Here is a 22,900-nt window from a genome sequence, read left to right on the forward strand (position 1 = left end):
TCTTCCTTAGTCTAATTTTGCTTATAATATATTGAAGAGTAGCTCACGTCATGCAGTTACATTTTTAAGATTGCTTTTATGAGAAATAAATTGGAATTTCATGATCTATTCCAATAATATTTTTTAAATATTTGCCCAATTCTCGAATAATTTAGCTTTGCTTAACTATAACTTAGCTTTTATCACTTGTAGGACTCTTACCAGACCAACCTGTTATGGTCATTAGCTAGGGTTAATGTTAATTGAATAGCAGATTAATATGGAGTTAAATCTCCACATTAATATTGACCTTCCTGTATTTTAATACAGCTTTGGTCTTTACAGCAGAAGTTAATAGAGTTGATCTGAAGCTATGTATTCCCATAACATATGGTCTGACTACAGTTTTCTAGAGCTAGCCGGTTGTTTCAGCTGTGCTGTGTAAGTGTATGTAAGGGAGAAGAAAGAAGAATCTAATTGGAATATTTCACAATTGTCTTTCACTGGAAAAATAGAGGCACACTCATGTACTGTATGTAAAATATAAGAGAAGTCCTAAATCAACAGTGGAGAACATCATTGTTTGGGATACTTTTTTTCATTTCTAAATTTTCAAAAATTACATTGAAATAATTGATACCATATTTCCCCGAAAATAAGAGAGGGTCTTATTTTCTTTTGACCCCTGGAATAAGCACTTGGCCTTATTTTCGGGGAAGTCTTATTATTTTTGAGGTGCAGGAGGCAATGAGCATGGTCACCTCATGGCTGCAGCTGTGTTGCAGTATTTTCAGGGAGGGCTTATTTTCAGGGTTGGCCTTATTTCAGCACATGTGCTCAAAAGCCCGATTGGGCTTATTATCCAGGGAGGTCTTATTTTCTGAAAAACAGGGTATCATTAAAAATACATTCGCATGCTTCATTGGTTTTCTAGAAGAGCAGAGTGAAAATTTCAACATTAACAATGGCACTTTTGTTTCTGGTTTAACATGAGATAACTCTTTTGAATAGTTAATTTTTAAATATATGTATATATTGATTACAGGAGCAATTTACCGCAATGAGGGATCTGTATATGAAGAATGGTCAAGGATTTGCACTAGTTTATTCTATTACAGCACAGTCCACGTTCAATGACCTACAGGACCTGAGGGAACAGATCTTAAGGGTCAAAGACACTGAAGATGTAAGTAAAGAGGGTTTTTGTCTTGTGAACTGTAGCATTTTTAAACAAGGCACCATCTGTTTTTGTGCAGTGTCTATGTGACTGAAAAACTGTTCTAAATATTTTGTATGATGCAATAACATTCTCAATTGATTGAACATTTCATTTATTTATGTGGCTGTTACTGGAGAATTAATCACCAATGTTCAGCATCTTGGATTGGCACTGAACTCTGGAAAAATTCAAATAAAGGGTCATTGCATATCTTTTGCTATAGACAAGTTGACAGTTAAGCTAGATGCCCCATCCTGTCCTCCCAAAGCATCAGCTTCCACTGAACTATGTTGCTAGTCTTCTCAAAGACTCATTTAGTTCCATTGCTTTTTGTCACTCTTAATAAGAAATGTTTCTAATTACCCTTACAACTGTTTTGTGGCTTTTTAAAAACTGCATAAAATTATTGGTAAATAAAAGAAACAAAAGTACTACCAAACCTAATTGCATAACGAATTTAAATGTTGCAAATACAGTAAATAATCCTTCATTAACTTACAGCAACACAGTTTTTTTTTCTTTCTTGTACTCCTAATTTGGAGAAGTGACTCTTCCAGAATGTGGCTTAATGACATAGTATTCAAATCCATTTGGTAAAAATGAAATTCATAGAACATAGAATAACAAGGTTGAAAAAGGCCGTAGAGGTCTTCTGCTCCGACCTCCTGCTCAAGCAGGACACCCTATACCAGTGATGGCGAACCTATGGCACGTGTGCCACAAGTGGCACGCGGAGCCATTTGTCAGGGCACGCGAGGCGCTGCCCTGTCAGCTGGCCAGCGCGCATGCACGCGCTGGCCAGCTGAGTTCACCTTTTTAAAAGCTATTTTTTGCCTTCCCCAGGCTCCAGAGGCTTTATAGGAGACTGGGGAGGGTGAAAAGAGCCTCCCCCGCCCCTCCGGAGGCCCTCCGGAGGCTTCAGGGACCATCCGGAGGCTTCCCTGAAGCCTTTGGAACGCTTAAAACCACCCTACTGGGTTGCTCGGAGGGTGGTTTTAAGCGTTCCGAAGGCTTCAGGGAAGCCTCCGGACGGTCCCTGAAGCCTCCGGAGGGCCTCCGGGGGGGCGGGGGAGGCTCTTTTCGCCCCCCCCCGGCTCCTATAAAGCCTCTGGAGCCTGGGGAGGGCAAAAAAAGCATGTAAATATGGGGGGGTCGTGCGTTGTGCGCACATGCGCACTCGGGGTCACGCATTGCATTATGGGTGCGGCACGCCCACACATGACCCCCCTGCACTCCCCCCACTTGTGGCACGCGAGCCATAAAATGTTCCCCATCGCTGCCCTATACCATTCTGGACAAGCAGTAATCCAATCTCTTCTTGAAAACCTCTAGTATTGGTGGATGCACAACTTCTGGCGGCACAGCATTCCACTGATTATTGTTCTCACTGTCATGGAATTACACCTTAATTCTTGGTTTGATGAGTCTGTGATAATCTTCCACCCGGTACTTCTTGTCCTGCTCTCAGATGCTTTGGAGAATAGATTGACAACCCCTCCCGCCTTTTCTGTGTGACAGCCCATGAAACACTGTAATAATATCACTCTTAGTTCTTTTCTTCATTAGACTAGGCATACCTAGTTCCCACAACCCTTCTGCATTCTTTGTACAGCCTCAGCATCTTTTTTTGTATCATGAGACCAGAACTGATGCAGTATTCCAGTGCAGTGTGGTGTTACCAGTGTAGTATAAAATAGTACTATCACTTCATGTGATCTTGAAACTATCCCTCTATTGATGCTGTCAAGAATTGCTGGGGGTGGGGAAGGGGGGAGGAGTTGCAGCACACTGCTGGTTCATACTTAAGTAGTTATCCATTAAGTCATCTAGATCCCTGTTACAGTCACTAGTGTTGAGCCATGTACTACCTATTTTATACCTCTGTGTTTGGTTTTTCTTGCATAAGTCTAAGACGTTTTCTCAGCACCAAATTGCATTTTGTTAGATAAGGCCCAGTGTTCAAGTTCAAGTAAGAAATAGGCTGTGTCGATTGTCTTACTGAAGCCATGTCCACAGTATTTCCCCAATCCACTAATTTAGCCACTTTGTCAAAAAAAAAAGCTATAAGATTTGTCTGGAATGATCTGTTTTTATCAAACCCACGTTGACTTCTAGTAATAGCTTTGTTCATTTCTAGGTGCATGCAAGTACACTGTGTGACTATTTTTTCCATGATTTGCCTAGATATTGATGTCAGGCTGATTGATCCATAGTTTCCTGATCTGTAGTTTCCCCTTTTTGAAGACTGGAACTATATCAGCTCTTTTCCAGTCCTCTGGTATTTCACTAGTGGTCCAGGAGTTTTGAAAGATTATGTTCAGTGGTTCCGAGATCACATCTGCCAGCTCTTTCAGAACTCTGGGAATCCATCAGAATCCATCTGATTCTGGCAGTCTTAATTCATTCTCAAAAGAATTGCCTAATCCTTTCTAAATTAATTTTCTTTATGTACTTGTTGCCTGTAACATGATGTGGTCAGTTTGTCTGGCCATTTACTGAATTTGCTTTATAACCAATTTAGGAAGCAATCATATGACTTTTGGCACTACTTTGGGTTAAGCTGCCTTTGGATGCAGTATAATTTCTGTTCTGTTACTGAGAAAGTCTGCCAACAAGATAGGATATCTCTTGACAGAAGCAAAAGCTTTAGCTAGATGGAACCAAAATCTCAGTGGTTTAGAGATACGTTGTAGTATTCTAAGGCATTCTGTTCCTCTGTCACCTCCCCAGGCCTGAAGTTAATTTACTACCCCTTATGTTGGGGCAATAAGAAATACAATGGAGAAAATTAGAAGTTGTGGTCCCAACCATCTATTTAAGGTACAATGAGTCTTGGATGCAACAGTAATTGAACTATAGAATATAAATTTTCAGTCTTCCCCACCCCGTTCCATTTATATTTATTCCACTATAGAATTTGCCCAGAACCCACCTGTGCTGTTTCCTAAATACAGTGCTGAATCCAAATTGTATTTTTTCCTATATATGTTTTTCTACATTATCTCTTAAGCTGCTACTTAAATAAAAATATTGGTGTACATTTCATTTATTATTATTATTATTCGATTGTATCACAGCGGCCAGTTGATTCGCCGGATTTGGCATTGATTACTAGTCGGGCCCCACCCAGGGGCCTAGGACGTCGTAACGTATTTTCTTAATATACGTGCAGATCCAAGCAGTGCAGCTTTTTGCATTTGACTGATGGTGATTTTGTCAAGTTTTAACTGTTTTAAATGTAATTCCAGTGCTTTTGGAATAGCACCCAGTGTGCCGATTACCACTGGAATTACCACTGCTGGTTTGTGCCATAATCGTTGGATTTCAATTTTTAAGTCCTGGTATTTCGCGACTTTTTCATGTTCCTTCTCCTCAACCCTGCTATCACCTGGTATTGCGATGTCTATGATTGTAACCTTCTTTTTCTCAACCAGTGTGATGTCTGGTGTGTTATGCGCTAGTATTTTGTCTGTTTGTATACGAAAATCCCACAGGATCTTGACCATCTGATTTTCGGTGACTTTTTCAGGCTTATGTTCCCACCAGTTTGTTGTTGTTTTAATATTATAATTTTTGCACAAATTCCAGTGGATCATTTGTGCTACTGAATTGTGCCGCATTTTATAGTCAGTCTGCGTGATTTTTTTACAGCAGCTGAGTATGTGGTCAACAGTTTCATCAACTTCTTTGCAAAGTCTGCATTTGGCATCATCAGAGGATTTTTCGATTTTGACCTTAATGGCATTTGTGCGGATAGCTTGTTCTTGCGCAGCCAGGATTAGTGACTCTGTTTCTTTCTTTAATGTACCTGTTGTTAACCATAACCAAGTTTTTTTACTGTTCACTTTATCTTTTATTTTTTCCAGAAATTGGCCATGTAATGCTTTGTTCTGCCAACTCTCCATTCTTGATTTTATCACATCTTTTCTGTATTCTTGTTTCGTCTGTTGGGCCTTCAATAGATTTTTGTTCTTTACTTCGATTAATAGATGTTCTTGACTTTCTTTTAAATAATCTGCCAGTGCATGTTTTTCTTCTTCAACTATTTGCTTCACTTGTAATAATCCTCTGCCACCTGATTTTCGGGGCAGGTATAGTCTATCAGTGTCACCGCGTGGATGTAAACTGTAGTGCATTGTCATTAGTTTCCTGGTTTTTTGGTCCAAAATGTCCAAATCAGCTTGTGTCCAGTAAACTATACCAGCTGTGTATCTTATAACTGGTATTGCCCAGGTATTTATGGCCTTGATTGTATTTCCACCATTTAATTTAGATTTCAAAATTTTCCTAATTCTGTTGGTGTACTCTCTCCTGACAATAGTTTTTACTTTTCCATGTTTGATGTTATCCAACTGCAGAATGCCTAAGTATTTGTAGGCTTCATTTTTGTTGCATTTAATTAGTTGGCCATTGGGCATTTCAATTCCCTCACATGCAGTGATTTTGCCCCTTTTTATGGATACAGTGGCGCATTTTTCTATGCCAAACTGCATTGAAATATCGGTGCTGAATACTCGGACTGTGTTTGTCAGTGATTGGATTTCTATTTCTGACTTTCTATAGAGTTTCTATTATTATTATTATTATTATTATTATTATTATTATTATTATTATTATTATTATTATTATTATTATTATTATGTTAATCTTGGTGAGATTCACAGCCTTTGGGGCTGGTTGGTAGCTCAACAGCTCAAGGACCTAGAAACTGTTAAGGTAACGTTGGAGAATATAAGTTGTTCCAAGTAAGGTGGTTTTTTGTAGAGTCAGAATGTTCAAGTCAGGTAAATTTAGAATTTTCAAATAGCGAAGTAGCCCTTTAGGTATTGCTCCAAGGGCTCCAATTACAATTGGGACAACACTTGATTTCTTTTTCCAAAGTCTCTCAACCTCAATTTGCAAGTCCCGGTATTTTGTGATTTTTTTCTAGCTGTTTATCTTCAATTCGTGCATCACCAGGTATTGCAATCAATAAACCTTACTTTTTTCTTTTCAATTATTGTTATGTCAGGTGTGTTGTAGGCCAAGTGCCTGTCAGTCCGGATTCTGAAATCCCACAAGATCTTGACTTTCTCATTCTCTAAAACCTTTTCAACCTGATGGTCCCAGTGGTTTTTGCTGTACTCAAATCCAAACTTTTGGCACAATTTCCAGTGAATAATCTTAGCAACACGGTCATGGCGTTGTAGATAGTCAGTTTGTGAAATTTTGCTGCACCCGCTGATCAAGTGGTCGACTGTCTCATCTTTCTCATTACAGAGGCGACATTTGCTGTTGGTGGTAACATGTTGAATTTTTGCCTTCATGCAGTTTGTGGCTAAGACTTGTTCTTGAGCTGCCAAAATAAAGCCTTCTGTTTCAGTACTCCTGATCTTAACCAGTTCCAAGTTAGTTTTTGGTCAGCTTTGCCTTCAATATTTTTCAAGTATTGGGCATGCATAGCTTTGCTTTTCCAATTTTCAGCTCGCTTCTCAATTACTTCTTTCTTATATTCAGCTTTTAACTTAGTTGTCTTCAAAAGGCTTCCTTAATCATTGGTTCTTCACTTTTTTGGATGTAATCATTCAAGCTGTGTCTTTCTTCTTCCACAGTCTGCTTTACTTGTAGGAGTCCTCGACCACCTTCTTCTCTTGGTAGATACAATCAGTCAACATCACTTTTAGGGTGCAAAGCATGATTCATTGTCATAAGCTTCCTTGTTTTTCTGTCTAAATTGTCCAACTCCATCTGGGTCCAGTCATTTATTCCTGCAGAGTATCAAATTACAGGTATAGCCCAGGTATTTATGGCTTTTATGATGTTTCCTCCACTCTGTTTGGACTTTAATATCTTGCAAATTCATCAAATGTACTTGGCTGAGGTTAATTCCTTAACTTTATTATGCATTAAGTCAGAGGCCTCTAAAATCCCCAAGTACTTGTAGCCTTCTTCTGGTTTTACTGCCTTTATCATTTCTTCATTCTCAAGTTGTATTCCATCATCTTCTAGGACCTTACCTGCCTTGGTTGCCATTGTTGCACATTTGTCAATTCCAAACTGCATACTTGGCTAAATTCCTTTGTGCTTTCAATTAATAAATTCAGTTCAGCTTTTGTTTTACGAAACAGCTTCAAATCATCCATGTACACCAAGTGTGAAATTTTCAGTCCTTTCTTTGCAAGTTCGTATCCACAGATCGCCTTCTTCAAAATGGTTGTCAGTGGTAGCATTGAGATTATGAAAAGTAGGGGTGAAAGGGAATCACCTTGGAAAATGCCTCGTTTAATTTCAACTTCACTCAGTTCTCCATTAGCCATAAGCTTCGTTTTCCAGAGGTTCATTGAAGTTTCCATGAATTTTTGTATTTTGCTGCTAATGCCAAAGATTTTCAGGCATTTCTTTATCCAGCTGTGGGGAACTGAATCAAACGCTTTCATATAGTCTATCCAAGTCATGAACAGCTTTTTTCTTCTTTTCTTTGAATTCTTTAGGATTAGCTTGTCCATCAGCAGTTGGTCCTTTGTTCCTCTTGAATTTTTGCAGCATTCTTTCTGTTCTACAGGAAGCAAGTCATTCCTTTCCAAGTATCCATAAATTTGGTTTGCAATGATACCAGTAAGGAGCTTGTATGTTGTTGGCAAACAGGTGATTGGCCTATAGTTTCCAGGGTCTTTTCCTTTTTCTTTATCTTTTTGGATCAAAAATGTCCTTCCAGTTTTCATCCATTCATCATTGTCATGTGTTTTTAAGATCTGGTTCATCTGGGCTGCCAATCTTTCATGCATACTTGTAAGTGCCTTTAGCCAGAAACTCATCTGGTCCAGGTGCACTCCCAATTCTTTACTTTTCTTGACTGCCTTTGCACCATTTCTTTTGTTATTTTCACATCTTCTATTTTATGCACTTTAATAGAATCTTCACCACTGGTGTATGTGAATATATTGTTGTACTGTACCCTTCTTCATCACACAGCTGTCAAACAGGTATTGTACTACAGTCACTACTGCTCACTGTATAATCTAAGTTAATATGATTGGGAATACACACTTAGTTATTTGGCATTCTAAGTGTTGCAAGCTATATTATGAATTGGTAATAGCACTCCATTCTGAACAGCCCTTCTAGATTAGATTAAATGCCCAGTTTGTTCAGTGTTCTGCTTCTATTAGTATGCCTAAAGCTAGAATACTATGTATTTTTCCTTTTCCCCAAAATTGGAATAACTAAGGCTGCAGCTGAAAGTGAAGACTACATAGATCCATTGCAAATTGAAATAATTTTTAATAGGAAAATATCAAGAATTCAATAGTTTATCCTAGAAATATCAATTACACAAAATATCCATTATTTTGGCAGTACATTTTGCTATTAATGTGATAATATTGATCTAATCTGATCTTTCCCAGGTATTCTAGAGTTGAACCACAAATGAGAAATGAGGATCTAACTTTCCTTTGCTTGAAGTGGAATCATAATTTTGTTTTTATGAATATAGTTATAAACTTACCTGCTACGGAGATGAATAAAATTAATGGTGAAGTTTCCCTTCAAATCTTCTCTGTCAAAGTAGGGAAGTCAAAATGGAGAAGTGGAATTGGATAACATATTCCAGTCTCTGTCTAACAAATTAGATGTGATAAGGCTGAAGATGGCTTTATTTTGAAATCAGAAAATACTGTATTTAAATTGTTATTGTTGAAGAATTACCTATTAAGATACATGAGTAGAGGGATTTTAGTTGCATATTTCTGCTTTTCTAATGTTATACCAATCATTGTTTCATTTTCTCTTCTATAAGCTTTTGCTACACATTCTGGCTTAAGTAGATATATAAAAAAGTACTTGTAAAACTAATCTTCCTTAAAATAGGGATTAGTTTTCTTACAGAGCCCTTGAAATCCAATTCTTGCACTTAAGTCAAAGTCCTATAGCTTGTGAAGCTGTTTTCACCCATGAAGTGAGACTTTTATCAGATGATACATCAAATGAATTAGATTGAAGACTAATTCCATAATTCTGCTTGTTTCTGATTTTCCTTTTTTACTAACACATTACTTTTCAGGCTTTAATATGCTAAAATGTTCTCATTTGTACTGTTGTGAATGGCATTGCCAAGGGACATGAATGACTTTAAAATATAGTATAACTTCTTTTAATCAAAATGCTTTCTCTTCTATTTGGAATATTACATTTTCAAGACAATGTTAATAGTCAGCTTGAAGTAAGTTAAATACGATCAGTGTGCAGTAGTTGAGAATATGTAGCACCACAATGTTCATACTTTACTTAAATTCAGAACCTGTTCAATATTCATTATTAGGTTGTAATTTGAAGCACAGGTATGCAAACTAAAATGACGGAATTTCATAAAGCATAAAAAGCTTGCTGAGAGGTGGGTCCTATTCATTTTCCTCACTTACTTATCCGTCTCCTACAAAAAAGCAAATTTTGCCAATGTGTGGAAATTATCTCTGTATCTGATAGTCACCCAGAGTTGGAAATTCCATTATCATTATCCATAGATAAAGATAGATTTTCCCATATCCTGTCCAGTTTAGCCAGGTTTAAAAATGCTGTTAGGACCAATATTTATAGAGTAATCTCATTTTTTCTTATCACTCTCACATTCTGTGGTTCAGATTTTAATTGAAATAGTCAGGCCAGCCTCATGTACTGTATGTTGGCTCTCACCAAAAAATTTAGTGACAATAGTTTTTGTATTTGCTTTGGAATATAATGGAAAAAACAACTCTTTTAGATGTTCATTTTGTAGACTTGCTAGCAGGTACAAAATTCATCGTTATTTTACATTTTTGTTCATGATCTTTAAATTGTCTGCTCATGCCAAACCTTAGAGATAATTTCTTTTGTAAAACCCTTTAGCTTTTTACCTCAGCTCCCAGTTCTTTATGAAGTGCCATGCTTTTCTAGAGCATAGAAAGTTTAGGGTATTGTACATTTAATAGATTTCATTCCATCAAACTGTAGGAACTAATGTGGAAAAAAGTAATTCTTTGTAATTTCCTGCTTTGTAATTTTCCACCTCAAACATCCTTAATTTGGCAGGGTCTTTATTAAGGGAAGCTCAGTGTCTACTGTTCAAATATATGAATGGTATATGAAACTGGGGGTGGAAGTTCAAAACTGGTGTCAAAGTTTCTCCCCTTTTCATGAACTCATTGGGATTTATACGTCTCCTATTGATGTTTGAATTGAACTGCAGAAAATGTAAATGTAAACTAATTAAAACAAAGTATAATTCAATTTTCAATTCAATTTGAAATAGAATGTAAAATCAGAACATCATTACTCGAGAGCCAGACTGCAGACTCTGACAGACCGCATCTCTCAGAATTTCATAATGTTGTTGCAAATGTCAGTCTATTGTGTACTGTATTGTGTGTCTGTAGGATATTTTGGAAGAAGGGGGAAGCAATATTTGTTTCACTTTTTTAAACTAATGGCCATTTGTAGATTGCCTACTGTAATTAATGTTTTCAGAACGGAGTTTTGAATTTTGCAGTCTCCAAAATAGCTTGATTTTGATTGGTTAATATTTCAGAGCTTTCTTTTAAAATACATTATTTGCTTGTGTAAGATTTTCCTTTTAATCTTCACTCGGGAAATGGTCAAATAGAGGAACAAAAGACCTCTGTTGATGGAAAGAATTAATAGTAATGCATTTTAATGTATTCTGTTCCTCATTTTGTTTCTGCAAACATAACTTGTCAATAATGGTGATTCTATTATAGAATTGCAAAACAAATAGCTAGAGATGTCCACCCATTTTACGATATTTTGGGGGGAAAGAGAGGTGTATTAATATCTACTTAATTTTTCCCTTGGGAGCTCAAAGCAGTATATTTAGCAGTCTTTTAATTTTATGCCCACAACAGCAATTCAATGAGGTAAACTTGACTGAGAGAGCATGATTAGCCCCAATCATTTGATGGGTTCAGAGGGAACTAGAATATCCCTTGTCACAAGTTCAGCACCTCAATTAGTGTGCTATCAGACTTCACAAACTCCTTGTGTTATATCTCAATTCAATGAAGATTAAAACTGAGGGCCTTGTCTGTCTACCTGTGTACGTATCTGTTTTGTTTTAATTGAATTTTTCACCTTCATACAACTTGGGATGATGGGAGGAAAGCTTATAATAGTAATAATAATGTGTAGCTGAACAAACACAAAATCCCTGTATTCCTTAGAAATTAAATGAAGTAGACCTAGTAAACTAAAGATGGGATTGTGCATTAAACACCAACAAACAAACCTTTTTATCTTTTGATATTATCCTGATTACGTTGCCCTGATAATTATGAATTGTTTTGACAACTATTAAAAAAAGGTATGAATGTTTGGAAAGTTCATTGATATGCTTACTTTCTCATGACAGGAAACTAGCCATAATTTTTTTTTTCAGACCAGCCCAAAATAAGGAACTTAAGCATTTATTTTATTGTAAGTTACACATACCTTTCTTTTCTCTTTGTACAGGTACCCATGATTCTGGTTGGCAATAAATGTGATTTGGAAGATGAACGAGTAGTTGGCAAAGAACAGGGACAGAATTTAGCAAGACAGTGGTGTAACTGTGCCTTTCTAGAGTCATCTGCAAAGTCTAAAATCAATGTTAACGAGGTAATATTGGTTGATTTTTCAGAAGGCATTGTATTACCTGGCTTGTAAACATGAATATATTTTCTATTTGTATAGTTCTATTACATTTTGCCAGTAGAATCTCTCAGAAATGTTCCCTTTCATGTGCCAGTCTAAAGGAAGCTTTTCAGATAATCACCATTGATATTTTTGTTCCAAAAATTCAATTAATTAAAAAGGAGAAATGCCCCATCAAAGCATATAAGCCTACATTGCTGCCTGTTAATGTTTTCTTCTTAATGCAGAAGTGATAATAAATTATATTATTTCATTAACAAGACAAAACAAATGTCTGAAGAGAAATATCTTTGACTCCTGATGAGCAGATGGAGGTATTCTTATTAAATGATGAATACCCAGGTATTTTGAAGGCAGTAGCATTGGTTTTTTTTTTAAATTTATAGCTTTTTAGTACTTATAGAAACTGTTGGGTACCTTCAGTGAATGGTTAATTTTACCGGGTTTCTTCCTTTCATGTATGTATGTATGTATGTATGTATGTGTGTGTGCGTGTATGTATGTGTGTGTGTGTGTGTGTGTGTGTGTGTGTGTGTGTATTTGTGTTACAACCCCTGGTATGCCCAAATATGGGAGGAAGCTCACCACTCCCTCTTTCTGTCCTTCGGCTCATCACAGAAAACCATCCAGGCAGAAAACCATATTTTTATTTTTAATGTTGCCTTTTTATATTTGTGTTGCATTTGTGCCTTTATTTATCAGCACAAATACAACACACACACACACACACACATATATACACACACACACGTTATATATATATATATACACACACACACACGTTATATATTAAATGGTATGTTGTATTTTTTACATTCTTTGACTTGGATTCTAAATGAACAAATTCATATAAATAGACCTGACTGCAAAAATTTTTAAAGTAATTAGTTTATAATGCCACCCAACTCCACTGGCTCTGGATAGCAAAATAATAATTTAACATGCCTCATGGATATCCATGAACATAGTTTTAATATTTTAAAAATAGTTTTAAGATATATGGCACATCCTTGCTTGTCACCCATGCTGTTGCATTTTGGGCCAACTGTGGTTTCTCATCCATCATTAATAGCCATCCTGCAAGTGGAAATTTGTAGTAATCCAACTTTGAGATTACTATAGCCTGGGTTCACTCAGCTAAATATGATAAACATACTGTCTAGCAATGGTGCCACATTGAGGAGGACCTTCAAGTTGTGAACCTGGTCCTTAAAATTGAGTGCAACCCTGTCCAAGTAAACTGTGCCTTCTTCACAACAGAATCAGCAAGATATTAAATAGATGCCTGAATCATAAGATATGCAGGGCAGGTTTTCTTAAGTTGCCATTCTGGCTGTAATAATGAAGTTGTAATACAGTGCAACGGGAAACTATCACATTGTGCAAGATTAGTAGTAATGTGTCTTGATAAGACTAGAAATACAAGATTTATAATCTCCAAAAAGAACTCCAAAAGTTAACAAGGTACCCTAGGAGAACATGAATTGCCTATTGGTTACTAAGCTCAGTATATGCACTAATAAATTAAATAGACATTCTCATCTACCCTGTTTCCCCAGAAAGAAGACCTCCCCAGATAATAAGCCCAATCGGGCTTTTGAGTGCATGCGCTAAAATAAGGTGTCTCCCGAAAATATTGCAACACAGCAGCAGCCATGAGGTGACCACGCTGGCCACCTCCTGCCCCTCAAAAATAATAATACCTCCCCGAAAATAAGGCCAAGTGCTTATTTTGGGGGGTCAAAAGAAAATAAGACCGTGTCTTATTTTCAGGGAAACGGTGGTGAATGAAGTTTTTAATGTACTTGTCTGCATTTATTTTGAAGATGAAAATATATATTCCCTTATTTTTCTTGTTGCTCTTCTCTTTCTCATCTTTTGCTCTGTTTCATTTTTCTTTTTGAGAAGACTAGTCAAGTTTCTGTACTGACCTTTAATATTCTTTTGGACTCTGCCAACATTGTGGAACAGCTAAAGATTGCATTATTATTTTATGTTTTTGAAGCAAGAAGTGACTTCCTCTTGTAATTTCCATTTTTCAGAATCAAAAAGAGTTTTTATCCAAAAGAGCTGTTGTCATACTTGCTTTGATTTTCTTAAACAAGAGCCACTATGGAAAGCACACTTTGCCAATCTAGTTCTGAACAGTAGAATAAAAGAGGAGTCAGCCTTCCTTCCTTAGGAAAGGAAAATTGGACTTCTGGTTCCCATCCTTCACAAGTAGAATAGTTAAAGAAAATTAAGATCTAAGTATGAATTATAAACTTAAAGTCTAATATATCTGGTGGATAGCATTTCTAGGAGCTCATTTTTTCTTGCTTCTGTTGTTGCAATCAATATTTTTTTAACAAATCTAAAGAATCTGGATGTCTTATTCTATCATTTGAGAGTATGAAGTTAAGGCTTAAATATACTGTCTGCTTTTACTGATAGTATCAGAGCATTTCAATCTCCCTGGATACATTACTTCATTTGGAAAAGTGAGACTTTAATAGTACTATTGAATGAGAGATTACCGAAATCATTTATATCAAACATTTCATACAATCTTTAAAAAATCTCAACAAACCCAACACATTGCAGTTGTTTCCTGTGAATTTTTTTTATTTTTTATTCTCTTACATACCGTTTTAAGTATACATTCACATAATTGTTATTCTTCTTTACATTTGTCATTCTTATACATTTATTATTTCATTTAATAGGTTATAATATACAGTTTGGGTTGCTTTGTTTACCATCCCTTCCTTACTTTTACTATAACACAAAAAAGCATGCCAACCTAGTTGCAAATAATGACCTTCCAATGTCAATAATCTTGTATTTCGCAGTAAAATCCCTTCTTTCATCCAAGCTAATCCCGCCAATACCAATTCTCAGTTTGGTAATCCAAATTGCAGTTGTTAATTGATAAGGTGCTTGTAATCTGTCTCACATGTAAACTGAATCTGCATAACTAACTTCCCCTCCCTCCCCACATCTAATCCCAATTTAAATCCTACAGTACATCAGTGTAATGTATTAATCCTTATTCTTAGGGGAGGGTTATTCTTTTTTCTTTTGGGGAGAAAAGATTTGGCAATACTATATTATATAGGGCTGTTGGGATTGAGTATTCCTCTCATTTACCAGGAAAATGGATTGTGTTGCACAAACCATGAAGCAAATGATGATTTCAAAGAAACATTTTACCAGATTCTACGTTTTTGTAGAACATTGATTTTCCCCCCATAAACATGAATGGTGGAATGACTCAACCCTGAATGTTTAAAAATTAAATAATCTATTAATAAAAACATTAAAGTCAACTGCTAACAATTACATTAAAATAAAAATAATCAGGGACTTCACATAACTAAATAATAATTTAAATAAATAAATGTATTATTAATAAATTAAATACTCTAGAAGATGCACTTGCTTTAAGGATCTTCTCTGGTTGAGTTAAGGTTGAAGGACATGGAAACAAAATAGGAGGATCCTTGAAATGGCCACTTTTAGAGGATGTAGCTACTTTGTATTAATTCACTTCCTTATGTCTGGTTCAAATATTGTGAATAGCCTTAATAAATGATTAGTAGTAAGATGGAATGTCTTTGAGGCATTGTTATCAGAAAAGATAGTAGGTGCTGTCTGCCTATTCCTCCAAAATCTTTTCTCAAATCCGTTCATTGCAATCATTGACCTCTAAATTTTATCAACATCTAGCAAGAAGCAAGTCAAGTTGATCTTATTAGAGTGCTGATATGTTTTGCTTGGCTGACATCAGAAACTCATATAACTGTTTATGGAATATTATTGTATTGAGTAAAAGAGATGCTGGTTTTATCATACTTTTATAAAATGCCTGGTTATACTTTAGAACTTTTAAAGATAATATCAAGGTACTAATTTCTGGATTTTGCAGTTCACAAAATACCAATGCTTGTTGGAATGCAGGGTTGGAAGGGAAAAATAAGTTAAATTAGGTTTTAATTGAAGAGAATATACATGGCTCAGGGTTGAACAATAGCATCCTTGGTGTTCTCTGAGCTTAGATTGCTTATACTGATGATGTTACCAAGTTGGGTAATGAAACATATACAAGCAAATGACCAAGTTCAGCGAGCAGACAACTTTGCCTTAAATGAAGTTTCCCTGAAGGTTGCATTACTACAGAGCTGACTTTTACAAGAACTTGTGCCTGCAGTCTCTGAGTGAGGAAGGTGCCTTTATTCTCCAGACTATACCCATACCAATAAAATGTGACATTTGTGTTTATAGTTGCATATACAAGCTGATCTATCTCTGAGAGTAGTGCTTTGCAAGTGAAACACTTTGGCATTAATGATTTGTTAGATTTCTCTTAAGATTACTTAGCACAGCTTTTGTTAGATTGACTATTCTCAGAAAGTGTTCATATGTCCTGCAAAAATCAACTCTCTTATAAGAGACAGAGAATGAAAAGGAAGCAAATAATTATAATGGCATCATGATGTTACATGTACAGAATTTACATATGGACAGTAGCATATAATGTTTACAATAGCCAGTAGAACGGTACTATTTTTAAAGGATTTCTAGGATGTGATACTGTCTTTATTGAAGCAATAGTCATTTAAAGTAATGGGAATATTTGAAGAGCACTTTATGTTTTGTTTTGCATGTGCATAGTTTCCATGGCTAGGAAAGTCCCAGTACGAAATCAACTAAAACTCTGTTTTTAATTGAATTGTCTTGTGTTTTTGTGACAAACTCTTCTTTCTGACATCAGATTTCTTTCCATTTCTTTCTCACTTCTCAAGCGAAGCTCCCAGGGGCAGCTCATTCCAGAGGGAAGGCGCTCCCACAGAGAAGGCTCTCCCCCTCTGTGGGAGCGCCTTCCCTCTGGAATGAGCTGCCCCCGGAGCTACGCATAATCCCTGACCTCCGGTCCTTCTGACGCGTCCGAAAAAGTTGGCTTTTCCAGCAAGCCGGCCTGGCCTGTTAATTTTAACTTCTTTTAAATGTATTGTCTTTTAATTTGGTTTGTTTTTGGATATGGATTTAATTTTTTTTTAACTTTTGGGATATATGTTTTTTAATATTGTACGCCGCCCTGAGTCCTTTTGGAGAAGGGCGGCATATAAATCCAAATAAACAAACAAACTTGATGACAGAACGAAGATGGAATTTTTGTAAGAAGTTTCCATTCCGTAAGACCCATTTCTCTAATTGCTCTCGGTGCTTTTTTTTTATGTCTTTCTTTTGTAGATCTTTTATGATCTTGTCAGACAGATAAATAGAAAAACACCAGTGGAAAAGAAGAAGCCTAAAAAGAAGTCTTGTCTGCTGCTTTAGACCCCAGCATGCAGCAGCTCTGAGCCAGGTAAGGAAACACATTCCCTTCAGGGGGACTTCTAGATGGGTTAGACTTTCACTACCAAAGTTCTCTGTCAGTATGGCTGAACAGTCAAATCCAGTTATTCTTTTCTTGAGACATGTTTCTACTGACTTTACCCTGAAGCTACTCTGTTATGTAAGAGCAACTGTGGACTGTGGAACAGAAGCTGCAGTGGAAAGCTGTTTTCTGTAAAGTTTTCGCAAGCATTCCTTCTAATTCAGTACTTCATATAAAAACCATCTTTTAGTTTCAGAAGACCTGGATGCAAAACTTTCACACTGTAAACATGACATGCACAACATTTGGTGTAGTGTTTTCTTCTGATAAATTATTCTTCTTTTATATACTGTACCTTCTTTAGCCAGTATCATGCCATAACTGCTTTTTTTATAAGAGTTTCAGGATTACAGTATATCCTAGGATGTTATTTTCCTCCCTATTCCTTATTTTATTTACTGATAACTCAGTGTTGCCCGGGAATTTATTTATAGAGAGAAAATGTCCGGACCAAACGTAATTTCTAATCTTGGTTTTTCCCCCTTACCAGAGGGGGAAGTACTGTGGAGTACTGTGAAGCCATTAACGATGGCAACTCCACTGCACTGTACAGTAGAAGACAGTATGGCAGTATGGCACAACAGGCTGTAACACCCCCCCCCCAGGGGTTTTAGGAGTATCTTACCCCCACAGTATTTTTCTCCAGAGAGTAAGTCATATGTGTACCAAGTTTGTTGAAATCTATCTATCTATCTATACGTGTGTGTGTGTGTGTGTGTGTGTGTGTGTGTTCCAGCATAACTCTGGAACACACACACACACACACGTATAGATAGATGATAGATAGATAGATAGATAGATAGATAGATAGATAGATAGATAGATGATAGATAGATAGATGCATGCATGCATGCATGCATGCATACACATACACATACACATACACATACATATACATATATATAAGATTTCTATCTCACTGTTCGGTCCATGTCTTCATACATTTGTTAGAAGACTTGATTGCAGCTTCAATCTAAAAACTCTAAAAGGATTAACATAGTATATAGACAGCAGGCCAATAATTTGTAAACAGATTTAGTAGTTGAATAGTTTAAAATGCTTTTGGCCTGTTTTGCAAGGGGGGGGGGTTAATATTATTATATTAATCAGCATTCAACCAATGAGGATGTAATGTGTATATTGTTAGATTTTTTTTCCTAAGGCATTTTTTTCTTTTTGCTATGTTTTTTCTTTTTTAATATTTTGGTATTTTGTATTTTAGCTTTCCTTGAATAAACTAAATATTATTATACAAGCTCTAAAAGGTGTTTCTACTCGTGTGATTTATCTTTCCTGCTCAGTGCAAGAGCTGAAACTTGGGGATGGGTGCATGTACCATAAGGTCTATTTTCCTAGTTCCCTCTCTGTTTGATACTCTTGCGCATTCAGAGGAAAATGGGGTCTTGAATTGAGGTCTTTTGAGAAGCTTACATAAATATTTGTAACATTTTATTTCGTTCATTCAGTGAAAAAAATAGTTTTATTGAATTAAAGTATTTACATCCCAACCTTCTGATGAAAAATGTTTTATGTTGAATATGTATCATTATTGGCAAAAGATGCAGTCAATAACACAAGGGTAAAGCAGCAGCTGCAGAAATCATAGACCCATCCTCTTCATACCCATCTCTCCACTGCTGTCTCATATCCTATACCATTGCAGAAGGGCTCCTCACCCCTAGGAGTGTATATGTTTGTACTCACATTTGCAGTGATTAATCCATTAACAAATATGAGAAAATTAGAACTATTTTAAACAGTGCTAAGTCTATACCAATGAAACATCTTTAGGGAGAAAGTTTCCCAGTCGGAGTATTGATACAGAAAGGGCAGGTTCCCCAGTAGGTATTTGTCCTTCTTTCTGAAACCTAAATCATGTAATCTGGAAAGTAAAGAAAAAAATAACAAAATATAGTATTCTCAGTTTAAATGACTCGAGATGTATTGGGCAACAAGTCCCAGAATTCCCTGCCACTGGTGCTGATTGAAGATGACTGGTAGAGCACTCAATGCTCTTTTATGCTGCTATAGTAAATAAGACTCTTGGTAGCTCACATTACACTTTTTTCCTAAAAAGTCTATTTTGACTTGGATGTTAATGTTTCCCTTTGACTTCTTTACCTAGGATCGCAGGAATGAAGAACTGTTGCCTAATTTGGAAAGTGCCAGCATTCCAGAAATTCAAAAAAGCTACATCACAAATTGACATCATATCTGAAGAGGCTTCTGTTTTTATACATTATGTGAAGAAATTAGATCTTACAATGGTTTGCACAAAGGTCCCTGAGGAAAAAAATAAGAAAATAAATTTGCTCTGTGTATAACTCTTGGAATTAAAGACAATAGTACTTCTCTTTTGCAATAGCAGTTAACAATGTGATAATAAATATAATTGACTCTAGTTGTATGATTATACAAGAGCATGGATGCATTTCAAATGTTAGATATTGCTATTATAATTTCATATTGACCTCTTCCCATAATCCTGTGCCCATCAAGCACTAAAAATGATCAGTCATTAATACTTGATATCTATCATGATAGATACAACTATACAAATTTTACTGTTCATACTCACTGCAGCGATAACTTTCCAAGTCATTGACTTCATTTTATATTTAAAAAGTTATGGACTATCATTATTTTCATTCTGCCCTATATTCTAATTAAAATTGTGCATTATGCTTTGGAAACAAATGGGTCTTTTATAGGAAAATAAACTGGGATAACTGATTTCTATGGCTTTGAAAGCTAAAATATATAATATACTAAACCAATTCTAATATTGCTTCTTGTGTTTTACTGTCACAGATTAAATTACAGCTTTTATGATTGATTAAATTTTAGTACATTTCCACTTTGTTTGTTTGTTACTCTTTTAGGTTGCAAGTCTCGGTTTTTAATTGAAAAGTTGAAAAATATTTGTAATAGTAAATATGAGTAAATACACTAGTAATTCCCACTTTGGTTGTACCAGAAAGTCTCTTACTGCACATGGTGCAGCAGAAGTGGTTTGAAAATGCAATTAAGTGTGTTTGTATAAGTAAACAATCATTAAAGAATCCACACCATTGTATTAGACAAACACAGTAACTAAACAGTAATAGTATATTCAAAGAGATATAATGGACCAGTAGATTATGAACGTAGGTACCTTTTAAGTTTCAGTTCTGGAAACTAGTACGAATCCATTCTCTAGTTTGCTTATATGTTGGATCCTATAATACAAATGTTTTGAAAAACTGTGGTTTGGAACGAGGGCTACAATGGAGTGGGAATGGGAAGAATATTTAACAACTTCAGATTTGTAATTTTGCCTACAGTTCAGGTTCATGTGTCCTCCATAATGAGAGTTGTCATTTGGGTTCTAATAAACAGTATTCATGTGCCACCTAGTGGATATAAAAACAGAGTAAGCTTTTCCCCATTGAGAAACTTTGATCGTAATATTGAAAAATACTGGTAATTCATTGAAATATTTCCTGTTGTTGGAGAGAGGTAGGTTCTAGTTGCTGACCAGGAATTTTAGTAATCATGTTAAACATGCAAATTCAGTAAAATAATGGTTTTTCTAACTATATCTCCTGTTTGATCACCTAATTTCTAATATGCGAGCTGAGCCACCTTCTACTAATGGATAAAAACATAGGTAATAAATGTGATATGTTATCATTAATTGTCCATTGTGAGGCTTAACTTTTTCCTCTGCTGAACTGAGAATGTATATCTAGGCAAGGAGCAGTCAAGGAAGTCATAACATTTATATAAAAAATAGCTAGTTGTGGATACTATTGCAACTCTTTTGAACTTCTTGCAGAAACCCCTGATGTAGGCTCTCTTTACTAGGCAGAGAAATTTGATGGAGCAGACAAAAGTTATCCAGAAAGCTAGGAGACCACCTGCCTTAACTTGACAGACAAATTTCATCAGTGGTTCCCAAGTTCCCCCATTCCATCAGCAGTGAAAGCTTTTGTGGGCTGTCACATCAGCCAAAGGTTGGCAATATAGTGCCTGTCAGAACAACAATAGTTCTTCTCTTGATATGTTCACGGTCTTGGCATTCAACTTTTTTTTAAAGTCCAAGTTTTTACTAGGCTACCAGATCAGCTGAAATGATTTCCCTAGTAGTTATGAGTAAAATGCCAACATCTCATGAGAGCTAGTAAGGATATAATCCATTTTCATTTTTATGGTGGCACCCAGGACATACATCACTTGCAATATCTTCACAGGACCAAGTTGCCTTTGGAGATCTATGTTCTTTTTTTAAAGACTGAAACAGCTTTTAGCTGCCGCTGAAAGCAGCAGAGTTCCAGGATCCGTCTGCCACTCTCTCCCTTCTTTGGGCCTGCTGACCTGCTTGTCTCACAAAGCTACAACTGGGTAAGTTTGGGTGAAACAAGATGCAGGGCTCAGCAAGCAAGCAAGCAAGCAAATACTATAATGGCATCATGCAGCTTGTAAAATAAGCCTCAAATGACACAGTTGTCAGTTTATATTAAGCTGTTTCATAACCTGCTAACACAACTTGGTTTCAAACTGCGGCTGGTTTGTGGAAAATGTGTACTAAGTCAAACTTCTTCCCACCTACCCAAAAAATTCGCTTTGAGTTCATGAATCACAGTAGAGTAAGTATATAACTTTAGAGAGATGCAGAGACACAAAAAGATATGGGTATGTTCCTTAAGGATAATTTTAAAAGATAGCTGTCAGTATGTGATGTAAGAGATTGTGTATGTACTTTCCTCTTCTTCTAAATTTCTTTAGAAACTATATAAGCATCAGATGTTTTATTGTGAAGTAGATATTTTTGTTGGAGCCAGGAAATGGGGCTGAAATGAGTATGCTTCTAGTCTCACTGGTTTTGTTGGATTTTTTTTGCCTAGTTTTTGTGATTTTGCCATGGCAGTCACTAGGTTTTTGTCAATAATTCACAGGCCTCCTAAATTTGGAGACTCCCTACTCTAACCCAAGCTGCAGTGCATTTCCCTGGATAGTTAAAGTTTTTTCTTTTTTCTTTGCCACAATTCTTTTGCACAGCAGAAAGTACATTCATTAACTGGAAAGGCAGAATGAAAATCATATGAATTTTTTCCCATTTAAACCAAAATATTTTGAGCTTATCTCAGAGCAAATTAGGCTTTGTAATCACTACAGGCAACTATTCTCAGTGTCTTCAACATCTTAGAATTAAGTAGAACCAATAGACTTAGTAGGTTAACTAAATAACGAAGTGAAGAATAGGCAAAATTGTTCTTAATGTGTTTAGTGTAAAGGCATACTTCTTTCCCAGTGGGCAATAGAGCAGCATATTGAAATTTATTATATTGGTATTTATCTCTACCAGATGGCATGTGAAAGCAATTTTAGTGGAAGTGACTGCTGTTTGTTTCAGGAAAATAATTCTTCGTATTTTTCAAATGGGATAAACCTTTAACCCAAACTAGGTCTTTCACTTTCTTTAAAGAAAAACAACTTATTTTAACAATAACTTATGCTGTAATATATTTGTTAGTCTTGAAGATTCCACAAGACTCTTGATTGTCATCCCACACTAATACAACTGAGATTTCCGATTCCCTTCCTATTAAATCTGTTAGGACCAAAGAAGAAGGATAGTGCAA

General features: G+C 36.0%; 1 protein-coding gene across 2 annotated transcripts in view; it reads left to right on the forward strand.

Moving 5' to 3' along the window:
- The window catches only part of RAP1A (RAP1A, member of RAS oncogene family), a 94,786-nt gene extending 74,653 nt beyond the window's left edge, over window positions 1-20,133 (forward strand). For both annotated transcript variants that reach the window (XM_081946151.1, XM_081946150.1), the window contains 4 exons: window positions 1,025-1,165; window positions 11,678-11,821; window positions 17,090-17,204; window positions 19,402-20,133. In XM_081946151.1, the coding sequence (XP_081802277.1) occupies window positions 1,025-1,165; window positions 11,678-11,821; window positions 17,090-17,176 (372 nt within the window). In that variant the 3' untranslated portion in view covers window positions 17,177-17,204; window positions 19,402-20,133. The remainder of the gene's footprint in view (window positions 1-1,024; window positions 1,166-11,677; window positions 11,822-17,089; window positions 17,205-19,401) is intronic.
- The last annotated feature ends 2,767 nt before the right edge of the window (window positions 20,134-22,900 follow it).

This window comes from Natrix helvetica, assembly GCF_964273705.1.
Source record: "Natrix helvetica genome assembly, chromosome: 3".
Taxonomy (NCBI): Eukaryota; Metazoa; Chordata; class Lepidosauria; order Squamata; family Natricidae; genus Natrix; species Natrix helvetica.